The sequence below is a fragment of the Melozone crissalis genome, unplaced genomic scaffold, assembly GCF_028551555.1.
Source record: "Melozone crissalis strain CALT ecotype California unplaced genomic scaffold, PUWL_Pcris_2 ptg000032l_1, whole genome shotgun sequence".
In the NCBI taxonomy this organism is placed as follows: domain Eukaryota; kingdom Metazoa; phylum Chordata; class Aves; order Passeriformes; family Passerellidae; genus Melozone; species Melozone crissalis.
In genome coordinates, this window is record NW_026535810.1 from 1,457,003 (window position 1) to 1,478,845 (window position 21,843).

The 21,843-nt window shown below is 60.4% G+C and overlaps 2 protein-coding genes across 2 annotated transcripts; one reads left to right on the top strand and one right to left on the bottom strand.

The window, feature by feature from the left end:
* Positions 1–622: 622 nt before the first annotated feature.
* On the top strand, positions 623–7,532 carry IGFBP4 (insulin like growth factor binding protein 4). Its single transcript, XM_054281613.1, has 4 exons — positions 623–992; positions 6,530–6,684; positions 6,793–6,927; positions 7,189–7,532. Exons 1-4 carry the CDS (start codon positions 623–625, stop codon positions 7,315–7,317), a joined length of 789 nt encoding a protein of 262 aa, XP_054137588.1. The 3' UTR covers positions 7,318–7,532.
* Positions 7,533–11,438: 3,906 nt separating this feature from the next.
* TNS4 (tensin 4) lies at positions 11,439–21,045 on the bottom strand. The gene is made up of 12 exons (XM_054281636.1): positions 20,553–21,045; positions 16,873–17,299; positions 16,324–16,733; positions 15,418–15,504; positions 14,889–15,008; positions 14,556–14,648; positions 14,219–14,296; positions 13,804–13,875; positions 12,701–12,869; positions 12,331–12,399; positions 12,083–12,109; positions 11,439–11,568 (listed from the first exon to the last, which is right to left on the bottom strand). Exons 1-12 carry the CDS (start codon positions 21,043–21,045, stop codon positions 11,439–11,441), a joined length of 2,175 nt encoding a protein of 724 aa, XP_054137611.1.
* Between the last annotated feature and the right edge of the window lie 798 nt (positions 21,046–21,843).

Below are 21,843 nucleotides of genomic sequence, written 5' to 3' on the forward strand. Positions count from 1 at the left end.
TTTTCCCAAGTAGCCGCTAGGTGCCGGCAGCCTTCAACCCATCCCGGGCTGTGCGGGGCGGGGGGCGTGGGGGGCTGCGGGACCGGGGCCAGGTGGGCTCGGGGGCCCGGCGGGGCCGCCCTGGGCCGTCCCGGACACACTGGGGCCGAGCCGTGCGGGATGCTCCGTTATCAGCAGCGCTTCTCCTCCCTCCGGGACCCCCCACGCCCGGAGCCCGGAGCCCACCCGGGGGTCTTGGGGGCGTTCCTCGCGCTGCAGCCCCGCTCGGTGTGACCCCCGTTCATCCCGGTTGCTCTCGGGACTGAGCAGGGTTGGAGGAGGCGGGGGTTCGGGTGGGCGCCGCGGGGCCGGGGGCTGCGCAGCGCCGGGGCTGCCCCGCCGGTGGCCCCGCCGCTGAAACCACCGGCGGTGCCTGTGCCGGTGTGGCCGCCGCCGTGGGGCGGGGGGGGAGCGTCGCTGCCCGGTGGGTTCCCGGTGGCGACGGGGGCGGCCCCGCCGGTGGCCCCGGTGGCGGCGGCGGGAGGTGTGGCCAGGGGCCGCATAAAGCCGCATAAAGCCGCCGCCGCCGCCCCGCGCCCGCCGCCAGCCGAGCGCCGCGGAGCGGGGCCGGAGCGGGGCCGCCATGCGCCCGCGGCTGCCGCTGGGGCTGCCGGTGCTGCCGGTGGTGCTGGCGCTGCTGGCGGCGGCGGCGCGGCCGGGCAGCGGCGAGGAGGCGATCCAGTGCCCGCCGTGCTCGGAGGAGCGGCTGGCGCGGTGCAAGGCTCCGCAGGGCTGCGCGGAGCTGGTGCGGGAGCCGGGCTGCGGCTGCTGCGCGACCTGCGCGCTGCCCCGCGGCACCGCCTGCGGCGTCTACACAGCGCGCTGCGGAGCGGGGCTGCGCTGCTACCCGCCCCGCGGCGAGCCCCGGCCCCTCCGCACCCTCATGCACGGCCAGGGCATCTGCACAGACCTGGCCGACGTCGAGGCCATCCAGGAGAGCCTCCAGCCCCCAGGTGAGGCGGCGGAGGGGCGGCAGAGGGTGGGTGCCCCCCAGGGTGGGTGCCCCCCAGGGTGGGTGCCCTGGGTGGGTGCCTGGGGGTCCTTGTCCCTCGCAGGGGCAGTGCCATGACCCCTGTTGGCACCAACCCACTCCCTGCTCACTCGGCAAGAGCTGTGGACTCTTCCCATACTTAGAGGGAGCTGATAAAAATGATGAGGAGTGACTTCTACACGGATAGATTGTGACAGGGCAAGGATTTTAAACTAAAAAGGGGAAAATTTAGATTAGATGTTAGGAGGAGATTCCTCCCTGTGAGGGAGGTGAGGCTCTGGCACAGGTTGCCCTGAATATTTCTGGATGCCCCATCCCTGGAAGTGTTCAAGGCCAGGTGGGATGAGGTTTGGATCAACCTCGTCTGGTGGAAGGTGTCCCATGGCAGGAGGGCAGAACTGGGTGGTCTTTAAGGTCCCTTCCAGCCCAAACAATTCCTTAACTCTGGGATGGGACAGCACAGGATGGGAAGGCAGGGAACATGTTCCAGGGAGGGAGCAGAGACAGGCTGCAGGAGAGCTGGCACAAGGGGCTTACATTTGTGCCGTCCTTACCCACCGCGGGCACAGCAGTGTCGCAGCCACTGGCACCACATGTGCTGGAGGGGTGAACCTTCACCTGCTGTGCCCTGGCTGCAGCGTGGTCCTGGACCACGGGACAGTGGGACAGTGTCCTGCGAGCACCTGCAGCCCTTGGGGACACATCCCAGCTGCCAGGGAAGCTCCTGGTGCACGGTGACCCCTGGAATGCTGCTGGCAGGTCTGGCTGCACCAGATCTGTTTCCCCCCTGTTTTCCAGGGGGAAACAGGAAAGAGGGCACGGGGCACCTGCTTCCCTCCAGGCAGGGCCAGCTGGGAGCTGTGTGGGAGCTGTGTCTGCCCTGCCAGGCTGGAGGAGCTGCTGCCCCTGTGCTCTGTCTGCCTTGCAGGTGGGGCGGTGACCCCTGGTGCTCGGGCAGGATTTGGGGTCTGAGAGCAGAACCAGCAGTGGGAAGCCACCCCAGAGCTGTGCAGGTCACACCATGGCAATGAAGCTGCTCCCAGGGAATGAGTGTGGGGACCTGGCCCGTTGGTGGTCCCCCTTTCCCATCCTGCAGGCTGTGACCAGGATTGTGTCCCCTGAACAATCTCCATCTGGCCTGACCCTGGTCCCCACGTGGGGTCACTTAGAGCTCCCTGAGGGGCAGAAGGGACAGGAGCAATGTTTGTCCCTGCCCATCTGGAGGGCTGGATCCCACTTCCACTGCCTCCTTGCATGTCTGATCCATGGCACTCCTCTGGTGTCCCCGTTGTGATGAGTGCCACTCGTGGATAGGCCCCTCTGGCCACCCCATGCTGGGACAGGAGCTGGCTGGGAGTGCTCAGAGCCCCCCTGCCTGCCTGCCTGTCCTCATCCCACATCCTGCAGGAGCTGTCTGGGCTCCCTGGCCCGGGGCTGCGCCGCGCTGCCAAGCCCTGTTGGTTTTGGCCGTGCGGCGTGTAATGCAACATTTTTTCCCAGAGCCTTGAGGAAACAGACTTGCATTTTTTCCCTTCCTTCCCGCGGTGTTTTGGCTTGGCTGAGGATGGGTGGGTGGCTATGGCAGCCGGGTCGCCCGCCGGGCACCTCACAGGCAGCAGGATGGGCCAGAGGGCAGCAGGAGCCCTGTGCCCTGGACAGGAGGTGGGCAGGACACCCACAGCAATCAATGCCATCCCAGTGGTACATCCCAGGGATGGTGGCAGTGTGGGGCTGGGGGCTCCCACACAGCCCTGCCTGGCACAGCAGGGCACCCTGGCATGGCTGGTGTCTCTGATGTCCCCTGGGGACCAGCAGAAGGGAATTAGGTGCCCTCCTGTGCAGGGGCAGGGCTGTTCGGAGCAGGTGCCCCCGGCCGTGCCCGCGGCCCCGAGCGGTGCCGGCGGCTGGGAAGCGGTTAACGTGCCTCTACAGTAAACATTTTGTCTGGGGGCTCTGGCCGGGGGGCTCCGCATTCCAGGGAAGAGGCTGGGATCAGGGGGCCGGGCTTTGGGAGCAGTCGGACACGGCTCCGGCTCCACAGCCAGGAGGAGCCTCTCTGCTCACCCGGGACCGGTGGCACCCACGGGATGTGACCCTCAGGAGGTGAGGAGCAGAGGCTGCTCACCTTACTCGAGCGGGTCTGGGCACCTTGTGCTGGAACCTGGCCGTGCCAGCTCACGGCTGGCTTTGGGATCCCACTCCTCAGCCAGAACCCTGTGCAGGGCCGGCTCCAGAAGGTCCCAGCCTCGTTTTTCTGTCACAGACGGCGGGTGGTGGTGGCTGAGCCCATGTGTGGCAGCCAGGAGGAGGTGAGGACATGTTCCCCAGCACACACGATGAGTGATTTAGTGTTGGGTAAATGATTATGTCTGGGAAAACCTGACCCATGGGAGCTGCCTTCATCCCGTGTGGTCTCTGTAAGCTGGGACAGACTCTGTTTCCTTTCTGTGCGCAGTCACTGGGGGGAATGGTGGTGGCTGAGCAATGGCTGGGCAGTGCCAGGCAGGGAGGACAGGCTGGGCTCTGCCAGGCAAGGCTCAGCCATGTCCCCCTGGGGTGGGGGCTCACCAGCACCTGGGTTTCTCCAGGCTGGGTGCTGCTCCTGGCAAGGTTCTGGTCCCTCTGGGCAATCACCTGCACCTGCATTCCTCACTCCCTCTGCTGCATCCTGACCTCCCCTCCCTCGGTCCCACATTGGGCACTGAGGTGGGAGGTGCTCAGAGCACGCCATGGGGACGGGCCAAGCTCCCAGCTGGCATCCCAGGCCATGGGGCAGTAGGTGTCTGCACCTCTGCCACCCCCATCCCTGGCTCCCCACGTCCTGCCAGAGCCAGCACTTGGCACAAAGAGCACGGCCCTCCCAGTGCTGGTGCCTGCCAAGTCCAGAGCCCAGGAAACCAAGAGCCAGCACTGCCACGATCCTGCCAGGACCACCCACAGGTGACACTGGGGGCGCCGGAAAGGGACATGGAGGGTGCTGGGGCCCACTGTGGCTTGTGCCATGCTGGCCACACACACGTGGATGTCCCTTGTGCCCTTTGAGGCATGTAAGGTCCTTGGTGCTGGGGCTGGTGGCACAGGGGGGAGCGGGGCTGGAGCTGCGGGGGTCAGTGACATCTGTCTGTCCCCAAGGACGCACGCACGAGGTCGCAGGGCTTCGCTGGCTGCCCCAGGCTCTGCTCCCACGGGATCCGCGCGGTGGAGCCGGAGCCCTTCCCGCTCCCTCGGGCTCAGCGCTGTGAATCACCGCCTCGGCACGTGACCAACCTCATTTGCAGCTCCCGTTAATTGAAGGCGACGCTGAATGACTCGTTTGTGTGCCCTGTCCAGAGGCCGGCAGGAATCCTCCTCCTCCTCCTCCCGGGACAGGCGGCTGGTTCCTGTGTCCAGTGGGGTCAGCCCCTGCTCCCATCCCCTTGGCACCGAAGTGACCAGAGAGGCTTTCCTCGGCCAAATCGGGACCCCCTACCCTCCATCCCTCCAGGGTGGTGGTGCCCATGCAGAAGTGGCACACTGGGTGGCATCAGGGCAGTGTGGGGCGTGGCAGCTCTGGGCTCCACACGCGTTTCTTTTCCCAAATCTTTACGCTGAAGATCCCGAGTTTTTTGGTCCAGCCGGATTTCCAGGGAGGCGAGAGGCTCCCTGAGCTGCTGTGTGTCACTCAGCAGGGGGACAGTGACCCCGAGGGCAGGGAGGGAGGGATGCTGGAGCTGCCGTGAGAGCCGGGGACCGCGGGTCCCGAGCGCTGTCAGGAGCAGGAGCCGCCTCGCTGCCCGGAGGCACCGGCGTTTCATGTGACCTTATGAAAATGTTATTGGCATCTGGTTTTATTTAAGCCGGGAGATTTGATGCTCTGGAGGCGGCTGGCGGGGGGAGGAGGGAGGTTTGGCTGTGGTGGCCACCGGTGAGGGCTTCCCCTGCGCTGCCTCCCGGTGCTGCCTTTCCACGGCGTGGGAGCGGCGCATGGAGGTGCGGGAACTTCGGCACGGTGGTCCCCAAATCTGCCCAGCTCTTCCTGTGTGTCTCCCCACAGGGATACAGGGGAGGAGCATCCTTGCCCGAGCCCCCGAGCTCCCGGCGGGGCTCTGCCACCAGCGCCCCCATTGCGCCACAGCCTCGTGGTTGGTGCCGCCGGGGGCTGGCGCTGGCACCGCTCTGTGCAGGGTCCTGGAGGCTTTGGGTTCGTGTTTCAAATTTCAAGGGCATGAGCTATTTCCTGGAAAAAAAAAAAAAAATTGGACAGATTAAGCAAAAAGCAAATAACACCCACGAGGGAGGGGGCTTTGATTGGGGCTTCGCTCTGGACTTTACCCGGGCCCCCAGGAGCTGGGCCAGGAGCCCTGCACTGCAGGGACCGAGGCAAGAGGTGCCGGTGGGAGATCAGGACAGGGATGCTGTGGGGATACAGTGGGCAGGAAGCCGTGGCTCTGACCCCTCTGCCTGCCTGTGGGAAGGGCCAGTGCCAGGTGTCACCCAACAGCCCCTGTGCTGGCACTGTGAGCCCCTGGGTGTGACCCTCGACAGTGACCACCCTCTGCCTGGTTTGGGAAGGTTTTCCCTGCTGCCAGCTGCAATATTGATTTGTTTAAGCCCAACCCCATGATAACCTCAGCCACTTCCCTGCACAGCCCAGGTGGGCTGGGGGGCAAAACACTGCTCAGGCTGTGCCTGACGCAGCTCTGAGCACAGGAGGAACCCTGATTCTTGGGGTGTCCCCCCTCCACAGAATCTTCACGGGCCCCAAACCAGAGGAACCGGCAGCTTTTTAAAAAGCTAAAGTCACGCCGAGCACTCATCTCATGACGCTCTGTCCAGCTGCCAACATCTGGGCCGGCAGCTTGGCTGCGCTCCTGGCACAGGCGGGGGTGCCAAGTGCGGCCTTTTGGGATCGGCCCCGCGGGAGATTAACTTTCTTATTCCAGGAATTTCTTCTTTCATGTCTTGGCGAGGGCCGTTCCCCGCAGCAGAGCACGGCTCCACTCCCGGCCGTGGCGCCCGGTGCCGCCCCGGGCCTGGCGGGGGCTCAGCTCCGCCCCGGTGCCTCCACTGCCACTGCAGCTCCTACAGGCGGATTTTGGGAGGCACCGAGGGTGTCCTGGAGCTCGCTGTGTGTGTCTCAGCTTCCAGGCCTGTAGCTCCAGTGCTGTGGGTGAGCATCTGGTGACATGTGGCTGGCAAGGGCACAGCCAGACCCAGCATGCCACTGCCCAGCACTCGCAGCTGGCATTTGTGACCCTACAATAACAGACACACGGCAGAATAAGTTGTTAGTTGTGGCTAATGAGTAGGAAAAACTCCCAGAAGTCCTTCCCAGTGCTGCAAGGAGCTCAGCCCAGTGCAGTGGCAGTGGCAGGATGTACCCAGGGCTGTGAGTGACACCTGTGGTGACCAGAGATGGTGATGTGGCACCTGCCAGAAACCACTGCATGTCGTTCCTCGGGGTGGAAGTGTCACTGTAGACACTGTGACACTGAGCCCCCTTGGTCTGTGTCTCTGCAGAGAAAGAGGAGATCGACCACCCCAACAACAGCTTCAGCCCCTGCAGCATCCACGACCGCAAGTGCCTGCAGAAGCAGCAGGCCAAGAGGGTCAACAACGGCAACAAGATGCGCAGCAGCGGGAGCCCTCACCACCGCGAGGACACGCGGGTCATGGTGAGCCCCTGGGGAGGGCAGGGAGGGTGCTCCAGGGTCAGGCTCCTGTGGCTCAGGGCCAGGAGGATGTGCCAACCCTGCGACCAGCTCAGGCCTCCCTTTCCCCAGGCACAGGGCTCGTGCCAGAGCGAGCTGCACCGGGCGCTGGAGCGGCTGGCGGCCTCGCAGACCCGCACGCACGAGGACCTCTACGTCATCCCCATCCCCAACTGCGACCGCAACGGCAACTTCCACCCCAAGCAGGTAGGATGGGCTCTGACCTAGCACAGGGCACTGGAAGAGGCATTTTGCAGAGCCAAGGTGAGACTGGGAGGGGGGCGTGGATGGAGGGGACAGTGACAAGGCACGGCAGAGCCTGCCTGGCTCCTGGCTTTGGTGGGGATCACCCTTTGGGTGCTGGGGGCCCTTTCCAAAAACCCCAGGTGGGATGGGGGTGGTAAAGCCCCAAAGAGAGCTCCTGGTTGGGTCCAGGCTGGGTGTCCTTGACCAGAGCCATCCCCACAGTGTCACCCGGCGCTGGACGGGCAGCGGGGCAAGTGCTGGTGCGTGGACCGCAAGACGGGCGTGAAGCTGCCGGGCTTCCTGGAGCTGAAGGGGGACTTGGACTGTCACCAGCTGGCCGACAGCATGTGAGCGTCACCGCGGCGGCCCCGCGCCGTGCAGGGCCAGGACCCCCGCCGGGGCTGCCCAGGAGAGGAGGAGAGGGGACGTGACCGCTGAGCAGCGCCAGGGGAGCCCGGGGTGCGCCTGGGATGGCGCCCGCGGCACCGCCAATGACCACTACCAGCCTCCGCCAGGGACCCAGCCCGGCGAGCGCCTCCACCCCGCACGGACACGGCTTGGATGATGCTGCCTGGGTGGAGTGGGTGGGGGGCACCCCTGATGCTGCTGCTGCTGCTGCCCCGTGGTATCCCCAGTGTTCAGCCTGGCCCCGCAGGTAACCTCGCACACCTGGCAGCTCGGGGAGCGCGGTGGCAGCGCCGCATTTGCAGCTCAGTGCCCTCCATGCCACACCTCTGCAGGGGCAGCAGCAGAAGGGCCTCATCCTGCCCTCCCTGGCGGCGAGAGGCTGCCCAGGCAAGGAGTGGGGGGCCTGGAGAGACCCCCCTGCCTGCGTCCCACCCTGGTGTGTGTGTGTGAAGGGCAGTGTGGCCACTTGGAGCAATAAGAGACCTTTCCCCTCCCTGCTGCAGCCCCCAGCCCCACAGTCCGGGACCTCCTCCCCATGGCCCAGCCCCATCCCACTCCCTGTGCAGGGACAAAGCCTCCCATCCATCCTGTCTCCCCCTCCTCCCTCCTGGGGTGAGGGGGTCAGGATCCCCAGGCAAGCAGCATTGAGGGGAAGGTGGAGGGATGAGGGATGCCTAGGAAACACATCCCAGGGGGAAGAGCTTCTTTTGGTTTGAGTTTTTTCTTTCTTTCCCAAAATTTAATATTTAAAAAATGTTGCTGGTGGGAATCTAATAAGTGACTGTGTGGCCCCAAGGCTGGAATTCTCCATCCCCAGGGGCCGGGGCACTGCAGTGATGGCTCCTGTCCTCTCTTCTTGGCCAATGTGACAAAACTGGGATGGATTCTGGAATGTCTCCATGATGAGATCTGCAGATTTTACCAGCACAATGCTCTCAGCTGAGAAATTGTCACTGGTTTTGTACCTGTTTTTTCTTCTGGGATGGAAATTTTTCACATAAAAACACCATGGAAATGTGCCAAAGACAGAGGGGACCTCCCCATTCCCCTCCTGACCCACCCTCTGGCTCCATCATGGCCTCAGTGGTCGGTTTTGGTTTTCCATGTGGATTTGTCCTGTCTGAGCCCCCCCCGATGGGAACGGAGTGTTTCAGTTTTAGTGAAACACCCTCTGCCCTCCTGATCCCTGCCTGCCCTGGCTGCCCATGGCCCTGCTCACACACAGCTTCTAAACTGAGTCCATTCACCAGGACGGTCCTCGGTGGGGAGGGGGGTCCCTGTCCCTGCCATCCCTCTGAGCCCCCGCACCAAGGAAGGGATTCCCAGTGCCAGCCCCAGTGCCAGCCCCCCATGGCAGCACCACAGCAGGACACAGAGCAGTGACAGCGCCAGCCTGGTGGCCTCGGTCACTCCCGGTCTGCACTAGGGCGGGTCCAGCAGAGCCTTTCCTGATCTGGGGGCTCCTGGCAATGCCCCAGGGCACATTCTGTGTCCCTCTCCGAGGGGGCTCCAGCGTCTCGTAGCGTCTCTCCTGTAGTTTAGGGCTGTATTTACACACCACCATGTACCAGTGTCCCCCACCCCCAGCGTGTCCCCTGGAGCCCAAGGGGTCCCTGTCCGTCCCTCCCGGGCCAAGCCCGTCCCATCAGATTCCTGTGTAGCACCGACCTTTTACAGTACACTTGAACCTTTGTATCCTCAAAAAAAGGTAATTACTGTATTTAATTTCCCGTTATTTGATGTGTTTCTGTCTAGTGTGTTTTATCTTTTATGGCTTTAAATTAGGGGAGGGGAGGGAGGGAGGCAGAGCAGGAATGAAGGGTAACCCACTGGTGTGGGGACAGGCTCTGGTCAAGGACCCGCTCTGGGTTTGGGGTTCAGCAGCCCTGCAAACCCAGGAGCCCACGAGCCTCTGGAAGAAATTCCCTGGGCAGGGATGGGGTGGGAAACAATTAATTCCTTGCTTCCTCATGACTCCCGGCTCAGTGTCTCCACGGTGCCACCGGGAGGATTGTCCCCGTCGCCCTGCACAGCGCCACCGAGCAGCGGCGGCGGCGCCAGCCCGGGGAGGGGACCCTGGACCGGCTTCAAAGTTCAGGGGCACACCGGGACAGGCACCAGCTGCTCCAGGGACACGGGCTCCAGGCCAGGCAGTGCTGCAGCCCGAGGCACATGTGTGGGTGCCTGCTGGTGCCAGGGCGCACCGGGCACCTGCAGCTCGGTGTTTGGGGAGGGGGTCAGGATGCAGGCAGGAGATGCCCAGGCACAGGAATTGTGACAGCTGTGCACTTCCTGGTCATGGCTCCACTCTGTGCCAGGGTCTGCAGCCAGTTGTGCCCGGGGTCATGGCTCAGGAGGTCGCTGAGTCTGGGTTTGGTGGCTCCCGGGGCCGGCAGTGTCACCGGGGCTGGCGCCAGCCGGGTGCTCCAGTTACCGGAGTGGGGCTGTGGGCGGTGCTGGCATTGTACAAACAGCACCGGGATGGGCTGCAGCCAATGCAGACAGCCCAGAAATGTGCTGGCATGGCAGATGGGCCTCCTGGAGCCCAGCCCCATGCCCTGGCCTTGTGTTGATGGCTACCAGGGCTGGCTGGGCTCAGGGGGCAGCACGAACCCCCAGAGCACTGTGGGCAGCCAAAGCTTGTGCCCATCCCCTTTCCCAGTTGCTGGTCCTGACCAGGAAAATGATAACAACAGAGTTGTTGCCAGCTCTGGTGGTCCCAGGGCTTCCCCAGGGTCTCAGGGCTCAGGACGCACAGCCCAAGCTGCCTGTGACCTTGGGGAGCTGCAGCTCTTTGGTCTTTGCAGCATGATGGGGACAGCAGAGGCACCTGGATCCCTTGGGCACCAGCTCCTGAGCCCACCCTGCAGTGCTGGGCTGTGGCTGAGCAGAGCTCAGGGCAGAGGGACTGGGGGGACAAAGCTGCTGCTGTCTCCTCTTGGTGCCCCATGTGCACCCCCTGCAGTGACCCCAATATCTGTTCTGGTCATTGCCAAGAGTGGCCACAGCTGGACCTGCTCCACAGCCGGGCTGGAGCCCTGGGTGCCCTGGGTGCATCTGTTCAGCTGCTCTGGAGCAGAGCAAGTGTCCCCATTGCTGCCATCCTCGCGGTGTTATTGAAAAATATTCTACTGCTTTATTGAAAATACCCCTGCGAGGGTTTGTTAATATGGGGGTGAAAATTAAACCAAAGCAGAGACACCAAATGAGAAATAAGGTAGAGAAGAGTGTGGTGGCCTCAGAGCTGCTTTCTGCTCTGAGCTACAGCACGAGCTGACCCTTCAGCTGCTGCAGATCATGGCAGAACCATGAGTCTTCCTCGAGGCCCTGCCAATTTACGTCATCCGAGAATCCGGCCCAAATTCAGGCAAGTAATTTCCAAAAACCCGAGGATGTTTCACTGTCATGGAAATGTCACCATTTATTTCCCAGCTCTCTGCAATGCTGGGAGGTCGAGCCCTGCCCGCAACCCCGCACTGCGTAAAAAGGGCAGAAGAATTTCCCAGCACCAGGAAAAATGCGCTGCTCTGTCAATTCCTGCCTGTGGATGCTGCTTGCTCCTCGAGGCAAGCAGGTTTCCAGCAGGACTTAGTCATTTTATACACTTTGATTTGCAAAGCTGCCTCTTTGTGCTGCTCAGGGGGGCGATTCCTCCCCCAGATTTTCCCTCCTGCAGCACTGGGGGGTCAGGGCTGAGTCCCCAGCTCAGTTCAGCTCCATGAGCTCCCCCAGCCCAGGGCACCTTATGGCTAGTGGAAACCCCAGCCAGAGCATTGCGGTCCTTCAAAGCAGAGAGTCCAGCTGAGGGACAATGGTTCCATAGAGAGCACAGCTCCCATCCCTTCCCCAGGGCAGCCAGTGCCCCATGGAGAGGCTTGGAGGAGCATCTCATCCCACCAGAGCTGAAAGTCTTTAGCTGAGGCTCCTGATGTGACGGTGCATAACAAAAAAATTCGAATTACTTGCTGTTGCCAAAATGCAACCCAGAAGCAGGAGAAAGGGAGCAGGAGAAGCTCAGCAGTGTGTGGGCAGCTGCAGGCCCTGAGTGTCCCAGGGCTGTGTCCCTATGGGCTGGGCAGGAGCTGGCGGAGCAGGTCGATGACAAGGGACACGGGCTGCACGGTGTCGTACTCTGCAAACAGGTGACAGAGGTTCTCCGAGTCTGTCTGGCTTTTGGCCACGAACCCGAAGATTCTTTGGAAAAGAAAAGAGGCTTATTCAGTTTTCATCCAGGAATCTGAAGGAATAGGCTGAAACCAGCCCAGCCGCAAAGCCAAATCCCAGTTCCAGCAATTCCACCTTGGCCCGCTCCCCAATCACGTTTCCTTGGAAGCCAAGCAGCCGGGAGGAGCATTTTTGGCAAGGCTTCCCCAGCTGTGAAAGGATTCTTGAGCACAAGGTAGAGCCAGATATAAACTCACTTCCTGAACCCAGCACAAGTCCCTGGGAAGGCTGTGGGATTTGGATGAGGGGTTCTGCATGAGGGGATGTGGAAAACTGGCCTCAGCCAAACCTCTCATCCAAACCCCCCCAAAAAGCTTCACCCATCAGTCCCACGCCTCATCCTGCCACCATGGTAACTTCTATCACATCCCCTCCTCATTTTTGAGCTCATTCTTTGCTGCTCTGCAATGCAGCCACTTCCCAAAGCAGCAGCATTCCCCTGGATTCCAGCCCCCCACCCCATGCAGGAGGTCCCTGCTCTTACCTGGAGGACTTGCAGTACTTCTGCCACCTGGGGGAAGAACAGAATTGGAGTTGCTCAGAGGCTGATGTTTAACTCATTCCATCAGCTGCAAAGCCAAGGGTTATGTTTAGATCCACCCCAGCAGGGCGTGCCCAGGGCAGTTTTTATAGGATTTGGGATCTGAAGTGGTGCAGAGGCACTGGGAGCCACAGGGAAGGGAGCACAGCAGTGGTGGGTGGTTCTGACAGGCACAGGTGCCCAAAACTCACTTTCTGTTCTCAGGGTCCATCCCACAGAACCTGATGGCAGCCAAGGGGTAGTGTCGCCTGAAAAACACCCTGGAAGAGGAGAGGGAATCGTTAGGGAAGGGAAGGGCCTGGGAAAGGACATGAATTTGCAAATCTAACCCCTGTTGTGCGAGACTGAGGGTCTCAAGGCATCCCAAAACCCCAACCCTGAGTGCAGCTGGTTCCCTGCCACGCCACCAAACCCAGAAACCCCTTGCTAAGGTGCCACATCCATCCCTGCATGGTGACACGGATTTGTCCAACCAGGACAGGCTTTCCTGAGGCTGGGAGGTGAGGAGGGAGCTGCCTCTCCATGAACCACCCCCATCCCTTGGCCCACCCAAGCTCTTACTTCCTCTGGACGTCGGTCAGCGTGACGCCCTGCTCCGTCACCCTGAAGTGCACCAGGGCTGGGGTGGGCAGCGTCTCCAGCTCCAAGGTGCAGGAGATGCCCTTCAGGATGGCTGGGGCTCCTGTCAGCGTCTCCACGTTCACCGAGTTGAGGTACAGGACGTTGCACACTGCAAGGACGGCACGGCTCAGCACGGATGTGACCCGGGCCAAGGGGTCCCAGGGGTCATCCTGCAGATCCCTCCCATGGACCCGGGTCAGGTTTGTTTTGACGAAAATTAAAAAGATTTGGTGACTCAGAAATTCTTCGCTAATTTAGTTTGGTTTGCTTTAATTCTTCGCGCTAATTGTTGTAAAAGTCAAAGTATTTAATTTCCCGTTTCTAAATGTCACATTTGCTGGGTTTTTTTCTTTTCTGTTTATTACATATTTCCTTTAATGAAAAGCAGAAATACCCCAAGCTAACCAAGGGCTGACGGCCAACCTAAAACATGACATTTCAGGCTGATTGAGCTGTTTAAAGGGCTGCTCTGGGTCAAACTAAACTTTCCAGCCTGCCAACTGATTTTTCAGAATTTCCAGCAAAACAAAGCAGTCTCCAGCTCCCCAGCCTGCGTTGTGACCTGTCCGTGTGGTCTCCTGCCCTTCATTCTTTGCTCTCACCTGGAGCCCACCCAGGCTGAGGTGCACAGACCCTTCCCCATCCACAGACCATTCCCACAGGTGCCCTGTAAGGGAATTTCACCAGCCCCTGACTGCCCACCCCTCTCCTAAAGCTCCAGCTGTTCCACCCCCATTGAAACCCATCAGGAGAGAGGCTTAAAAATCAGGAACTCTTTAAAACTGTGGAACCCGGGGGTCTTTCATCAGCCTCATGACCTCCAGAGCTGTGTTTTCAAGCAGCTTGAGGACTCAAAGTTTCCCTTCCTTAAAAATATCAGGTTTCCTTGCAACCCAAGGGAAAAATCTGCAGGAATCCTGCAGCTATCTGCAGCCCCATAGGGAAGCTGGAGGGGGACGTCAGTGCCCAGCCCTGCACGGGGGTGACCTGCTGCTGTCACAGCGTGCCCAAGGCTGTCCCCAGGGCCAGCAGCTTGTCCTCACCTGCAGCTTTCCTGGCCAGGGCCGGGGCAGGTTCAGGAGCGCAGTCAGGGCTGTCCAATCCATCAGCGAGATCTGCACAAAGGACAAGCAGGAGCAGTGATGCCACAGGCCAGGCTGAGCTGGTCACCTCTTTGGCTTTTCCTTATCTCACAAAAGACACTAATTGCAGGGGTTTAGAGCAGTAATTAACTCAATTGTGCTTCATTTCCCTCTCCATTCACCTCTGATCTCCCACTTCCCTTGCCCCCAGCGGAAAGGAGCCACCACCCTCCTGTCCCCAGCTCAGCTCCACCTGCAGCCAGGGGAGCAGCCCCTCGCAGGCTCCCAGAGGGGGGCTCAGACCCCTCCCCACGCCAGGACCTCGCCCACCTCCCCGGGGCAGCGGGAGGAGCCTCCCTCCTGCCGCATCTCCTACCTCGGGTGGGGATGCTGAGCTTGCAGGGCAGCGCCAGAGGGGTGATGGAGTGCTGGTAGACGAAGGCAGAGAGGCTCCCTGCAATCAGAATTGTGAGTTTAGGGTGGGGGGGGGGGGGCTGCTGCCTGGAACCCCCCCACCCACACACCTGCAGCAGTGTCCCAACAGGGAGCTCGTGCTCCTGCTTTGGAGCTGCCAGGGAAATGCAGGCAGGACCTGGGGCTGGGGGGTTTTCCTGTGCTGGCAGGTGTGGAATGCATTCACCTGGTGCTTCCAGGGGCTTTGGGAGCAGCTCCTGGCGCTGCCAGGGCTGCTGTGGGCACAGCACCATCCTTACCAAAGTACAGCTCCTCGCTGGCGCCCTTCAGGTGAACCCCTTTGGTGGAGGACTCGATGAGGAAGTGCCTGACGAGGTCACTGCTCTCCTCACCTGCAAGAGGAACCACGATCAGCACCAGCACCGGCCCCAGTGCCACCGTGCCACCCCAGGGTCCTGTCCCAGGGCATCACTGGAGCTGCTTTGTGCCACCACCCTGGTGCCAGCCCCTGTGAGAAGAGGGCACACACAGAGACTCTCTGCCACGCACCACAGTGCTGTGGCTTCTCTGTGGCTTTATTTTGGGTAATTTCAGTTAAAACCCTTGAAGCAGCCCCCCATACACCCCCTTACCTGTCTGGCTGCCCGAGGGGGATCCAGGAACCTTCATGGCCAGCCCGAAGGAGCCCCGGAAGGAGGTGCTGTCCCTCACCAGGAATGTGCCCGGCTCCTTGTCCTTCAGCAGCTGGATTGCTGTCAGAGCACAGGCAGGGGCTCAGCCAAGCACAACAGGTAGGAGCTGCCTGCCCTGTGCCCTGCTGCTCTGCAGGGAGCCCCTCCTTGGCTGCAGCAGCTCTGGAGTGTGTGCCAAGGACATGCACACAACCCTGGTGTGGCACCAACTGCAGGGCTCTGCTTTGGTCCCATGGTCCCTGCAGCCCTCAGGACACTCAGCTCCTGCCCAGGCCACGCTGTGTGACAGGCAGGAGAAGCTTTGCTGGGCTTGGAGGACACAGAGGGGCTGTGACACAACCCTTGAGAGGGTCCCTCCACACCCATCAGCGCCCAGCAGGATTTGATTTGCCCCCAGTGAGTCCCCACAGGGACACTGGGGAGCTCTGGGGCCAGGCCAGAGCCCGAGTGGGGTCACACCCTGCCTCACCTCGGTCCCTGCTGATGCTTGGCTTGAACCAGAATTTGGAGGTGTCCATCACAAACTTCATGGTGGGCTGCCCAGCCTTCAGGGGACCTGCAAGGGAGCACGGGGTGTCAAGGCCAGCAGGAACCTGAAGGACCCCCACAGATGGCAGAGCCCAGCAAAGACATTTCTCCCTCAGGGTGGCCAGGGCTGAAGGTTTTTCAATGCTTTTGAGTCCTTTCCTCCCCACTCCTCAGAATAGCTCGTTCTCCATGCAATTATCTCTCTTGGCAGGCTGTGATGTAGAGCAGAGAGGGTCACATGGAATCCCCTGGCAGTGCCAGCCATGCCCAGCCCTGCACAACCCACTGGACCATGGGATTTACACCAGCATCTGACCCACACACCCTCTTGCTATTCCCACAAAGATTCCAATTAAAACCCTCTGCCCTGAGAGCTGCCTGTGCTCATCTCCTGCAGAGAACAATAGCCCCAGTGTCTGCCCTTGAATGAGGGACCTTGTGAACCCTGGTGCCTTTTGGTGTCCTCAGAGCCAACGGGAGCCCCAACCCCTCCTGCCAGCCCGCTCTGGGTCTGCAAACAGCACAGCACAGCACAGAATGATGTTCCTCATTCTCAGGTGCTATAAATAGGTGCATCTGCATCTCCTGGAGGGAGCAGAGCATTCCTGGCTGCTGAGCCCACGTCCCAGGACACCGGTGGGCAGAAAGCTGAGCCCAACCCTGGGTCACCGCCCTCAGCCTGGAGACCACCGGGACCATGGGGAAACACAGCCAGCGCCTCCCATCCTTTGTGTCTATAAGCAGAGGGAATATAACCAGCTAAAGCAGAGGGAAAATGGGGTTTGCCCCCCTGTTTCCCAGCATTTTTGGGCTGTGCACTGCCCCCCACCCTGCCCTGTGAACTCACTGTCTGAGAGGCAGCTGAGGGTGGGCGCTGACTGAGCGTTGTTCAGACCCCCCAGCCTCAAGGCCGGGCTGCAGCCGGCCAGGGGGGGCTGTTTGGCAGAGCTTGGGGGGGCTCTGGCCATCGGGGGGGGTCCATCCCCTTGTTCCAGGCATCCGTTCACCAGCAGCACCGGGATGTCGGCAGCAGAGGTGAGGATGGAGGGGGGGCAGCTGCTGGCCTGGCCCTTCTGGGCCGGGGAGGCGCTGGGGGAGCTCCCTGCCCGCGGCTGGGGGGAGCTCTGGCCCAAAGCCTCCCTGGGGTGAGCCACGATGCCCGAGGAAGGGGAGCAGGGGCTGCCCAGGGAGCTGGAGGGGGACAGGGAGGCAGCGGCCGAAGCGTCGGAGTCGTCGTTGTGGAGCGAGTGGGTGCTGCTGCAGGAGGGAGACAGAGCACACATCAGGGGGTGTTCACACACAGAAACCGTGCCAGCCACTGCACCGACCCTGCAGGGCACCACAGGGAGCGAGGGACTGCCCTGTGCCCCTTCCAGCCGGCACAGGTGTCATTTACCTGCCCAGGATGTAGCTGGTGTCCGAGCCAGGGCTGGTGGAGAGCTGGGACACCCAGCTGCCCCTCTGCTGGGCCCTCAGCACCTGCACGGGCTTCAGCAGGTTCTCCACACCTGGGGACGTGCTGAGGGCCCCGGGGCTGCAGGCGGCTGTGTCTGTTTGTCCTGCCAGGCACTGCCAGGGAGCGCTGCTGCTCTCGGGTGCTTTGCTGCAGCTCAGCGCGGCCGGCTGGGGACTCGGGGGTCCGGGTGGGCTGGAGAAAACCACGCTGTCACCAGAGCTGTATTTGCCTCCCAGAGCCCCTTTTTGGGGCAGGAAGCTGCTGGTCTGAGGGGACCTGGAGAAGGGGGTGCCTGAAGGGCTGGGGGAGCCCTGTGGCAGGTCAGGCCCCGTGGCTCTGCCTGGTGTCAGCTCTATGTACTTGATGTCTGCAGAGAGAGAGAGAGAGAGAGAGAGGAGATCATGAAGGATCTGGTGTGCAAGCTGGGCTCCTCAGCAAAGCTCTGTGAGGAACACGTGTCTGTTGTTCCTGCTGGGAATTTTGGCTCCCTCTCTGCAGGGCTGGGGGTCCAGCAGCGTGTTGAGACCCTGTGAGGGCTGATTGCTCACAGAGCTCCCCCCGTGCTGGCAGGCTCCCAGGGAAGACAGGGGGTTACGTGCGGCCACGTCTGCCTGCTCAGACCCCCCTCGCCAGCATTACCCAGCCAGGACCTGCCGGGACCTGCAGCCAGAGGAGGGTGCTCCCTCCAGCAGCTGCTCTGTTTGTACCTGACTCAAGAGAAAAACACCTGGCTGCTCCCCCCGGGGTGACGTCAGGTTCGGAGGGTGGCCCTGCACACCCTGGGCAGAGGGGATGTCACCTGGGCCCAGGTACAGCTGGGGCAGTGGAAAATCCGCACGGGACAGGGGCAGGTAAAACATTCCTGGTGTACAGGACCAGCAAGCACAGACCTGTCAGGGGGTGGCTGCTCTCTCCTCCTTTCTCCCACCCTGCACAGATCTCTCTGCAGCAGTCTCTGTGCCTCTGTCCTGCTCGGGGATTCTTTGTGCTCAGAGCCAGCCCTTCCATTTGCCATTAGTGACATGACAACACACCTGACAGCATCTCCGGTCCAACACCCCCAGTGGAACCTCACAGCCAGCACCAGGAGTGCCTGGTGCACATCAAATCCAGGCTTCCTTGGACAAAGCCAGCATTTCTGGCTGAGCTGGAAGAGCCCTTTTAGCAACTTAGACTTGATTTGAGAGCTGGCAGATTCATCACATCCCAGGGGAGCTGCTGCTGTGGTTAATCACTTAATCACCCCAGAGCCAGAGGTGTGCACCTCCCTTCCAGCCTGGACGTGCCCAGCTTTGCTTTCAGCTCCTGCTCCTTGCCCTGCCGTGGAGTTCAGCACAGTTCCCCTTCTCAAAGGTGTTTCTCAGAGAGGGAAAATCCTGTTTGCTGCACCAAACACAAACTGCTCTGACAGCCCTGAGCTCCCTGCCCGTGGGGTGACAGGTCCTGATGGACCTGATGTGTGAGAGCTGCTGGCCTGAGCACCAACCTGAGCTCTGGGGCATGGAGCTGGGTGAGCAGGAAAAGCACAGGGCTGTGCTGAAGTGATTCCCCGAGCCCCTTTGTGCCAATCCCAGCAGAAAATTGGATAAACACAGCCAAGGAGGCGCTGGGTGTGCCAGGAGGGCTGGTCCCCAGTGGGGACACAGCTGGATCATGGCAGGACAGAGCCAAAGCCAGCTCCTCCAGTGCCCAGCCTGGGGGCAGCTCTGTGTCCATGTGCCCTGGCACCAGTGCTCAAACCCTTTTGTCAATATCTCCCCAAAATGAGAAAGAAATGGGGATTTTAATTGTTCTTTAAAGAACTGACAAGAGTCTGTGCACCAGGCTCCTGAGGCCTTTTACCTCCTACTTCTCTGCCTTTGCTCCTCTTATCACCTGTGGTTAAACCTCAAATATTTGCTCAAGACCTTGGCAAGTTTTCCAGCATCAAGGAGTGGCAAAAGTGCCACAAACACGGAGCCCAGATGTCACGCAAGCCAAGCTCTGAGATCTCCTTTCTCCTCTAGGATCTAGAAGGATCCAGAGGGAATAGAGCCTCTCATGAAAGTGCCTCCTGTTGCTGCAGCATTTCATAGATTGTGCTGAGCTGGAAGGGGCCCATCAAGATTGAGTGCCATGTTTAAAGTTTCCTCATGTTCTCCACTAAAAAAGACAAGAACAGGCCCCTCTCACCTCTCTTGGGCACCATCAGTCCCTGCCACCCTCACACCAGGGCACAGCCTGCAGGGCTGGAGCAGGTGAGTGAACACTGCACTATAGGAGGAAGTTTGTGTAAAAAACCAAGAGCTGTTAAAAGAAAATGAAAGCTGGAGTGAGCCTTTCCCCACTGAATTCGTGGCCAGCTCTCCAGATGTTCAGTTCCACGCTTGCAGCCAGGTTCTCCAGACCATCGGCACGTTACCTGAGGAGCTGCCTGGGGCTCCAGCCCCTGAGCAGTGCAATGGGTCAGGCACGGAGCAGCCAGAGCTGGATCTGCACTTTGGCACAGTGTTTTATCTGCAAGGCCACCCTGTCCATCCCAGCAGGAAGCAGACACTGTCTGCTCTGGAATTGCCTGGCTCCTGCAGGGCTGCTCACCCTCACACCCGCCTCATCCTTCTCTCTATGTCTGCATGAGGGCTCAGGGAGAATTGAATTTGGTTTTTTTTTGTCTTTAACATCCCCACATTTGACCTTGCTGTGGGGGACTGATTGTTGAGGTATTTCCATGTGCAAAGACAAGGATGGGCAGTAAAGCTTTTGGGAAGCTTGAGGCACCTGAACCACCCTGAACTGTCCTGTCAGCAGTGTCAGCTCCCCATGTACAGAGTGTTGAACACCCAAAATGAGCAGGAGAGCCCAGGCAGGAATAGCTGGATCACAAATCCGAGTTTGGGCTGCAGGGATGGCAGGGAAGAGCTGCACAAGGGGTCACACAAGGCACTGTGAGCAGAGGCAGGGCTGGTATGTGCTGCTGGTGCCTTGCGTATGCCAGGTATGCTGCCCAGGGAGTGCACAAGCCCTGGAAAAAGAATTTCCCTGGCACAAGGGTTGGGAACACTTAAATGGGATGGTTGTGCAACACTCGATACCTTAGCCCAGGGCTCTGGAAATCTGGCTGCGAACCCATGTGCTCCCACAGGTCAAGTGTGACCCTGGCAAAGGCTCTGCTGCCCTTGAGGGGAGCAGGGTCCTCACTGGGCACCCAGAGCCCGTCACTGGTGGTGACAGCTGGGATTAGAAGTTTTCCAACAGCTGCAAGTCCCATTTGTGATGAGAATTGTTTTCTTGAAACACAGGGAAATGGACATCAGGTAGAACTAAAAGCTGTTTTCCCTGGTCCTTTCTGCGCCCCTTTGAGCTGCTTGGACATGAGAAATGTCAACAGTGATCAGGGCAGGGCTGTGGAAGCACTGGGGTCAGGCAGAGCTTGGATACCCAATTCTGGATTCTTATTATGGAGCCCTGACGTCAGGACACTGATCCCCCTGGGGACAGCAGGGAATGTCCCTGGTGCCCATTTTCAGCCTCCTCAGGAACACAGGACCTTCTGTGGGTCTAGAGGACAGACATGTGCCCAACCAGGCTCTGATTTTCACCAGATGGGAGCTTTGGTGACCCAAGTGCTGCCTTTGCCTCACCTATTGCCTCTTGCTCCTGCTTCTTGGTGGCCACAGTGTCCCCCTGAGCAGCAGGCTGGCCTGCAGCCCTCACTGGCCTGCATGGCAGTGGCTGGAAGGTGGGATCAATCTCCAGGATCATCTTGTTGAGAGTCTCTATGGTTATATCCAGGGAGGGAGACACTGGCTGGTCCTCAGGGTCCGTGCTGCCGTTCTCCTCCTCCTTTGGCTGGCTCAGCACAGGGGGTCTCTCCAAGGAGGAATTCTGCTGGTCCTTCCCCTGCGTGTGAGCAGCCAGATGCTCTGGCAGGGGCTGGGCTCCATACCTGGGGAGCAGGTGAGCCTTGGGGTGCACCATGGAGGGGGGGTCAGTCCAGGTTTCTGTGGAGTAGTAGACGTACTTGCCCGGCAGCCTGGGGTACCCGGCTGGGTGCAGGCTCTTGCTTTCCTCGGGTGAGGAAATGCACACAGTCTGCCCAACACGCAGCACGTGGGATTCTATGACCTGGGACATGCTTTGGTTTTCTGCTTTCACAGCTCAGAGGCCAAGGGAAACCTCCTCCTTCTCCTCCTTCCTCCAGCAGGGACCTCAGACCCCGTCTTCAATCCAGTCTCCAGCGGAACAGGAATCTGAGGAATGCAGAGAGGAGTGGTTACACAGGCATGCCCCGGGCAGGAGCAGGCTCCAAATCCCCGTTTTTATGGACTTTTCCACTGGAGTGAAAGCTGGAATTCAGCTCATATGAAATCAAGTCCCCCTGTGCTGCTTTTCCAGCCCCTCCAGCCTCGGCTCCCGGTGCCACAGCGCAGCCAGGCCAGCACATGAGAGGTTGGTTGGCAGCAGCTCGTCAGGATTCAGAGGCCTAAAATGGAATCCTGCCTTTATTTGCTTATTTTTCTGGATTAGGAATGAAATGAAGGCTCTAGCAGCCTTCCCATGGGACCCTGGCCCCGGGGAGCCCTGTGGGGCAGAGAGCTGGAGCTGCCTGCCAGGGCAGTGTCCTGCAAGGGGGTGTACAGCTAATCCAGGATTTCATTTTCCTGGTACAACACAAGTCTGCAGGCCTGTGGACGTGGCTGCTGCCTCAGTGGTGGTGCTGCTTGAGGACTCTGACTGCAGATAGGCTCTGAATACTTTGCTTTAGGCAGAAAGTGTTTTTTTTATTCCCCATTATAAACCCTTATGGAATGAGGTTGGCTTCCCTCAGAGGTCTGGGGAAAAGGGTCTTGGGGGTGCTGTTTGGAGGTGGGGAAGTTGTCCTGCTGCATCAGCAATCAAATGGGGTTCCCCCAGCTGCTGCTGGGCAGGAGC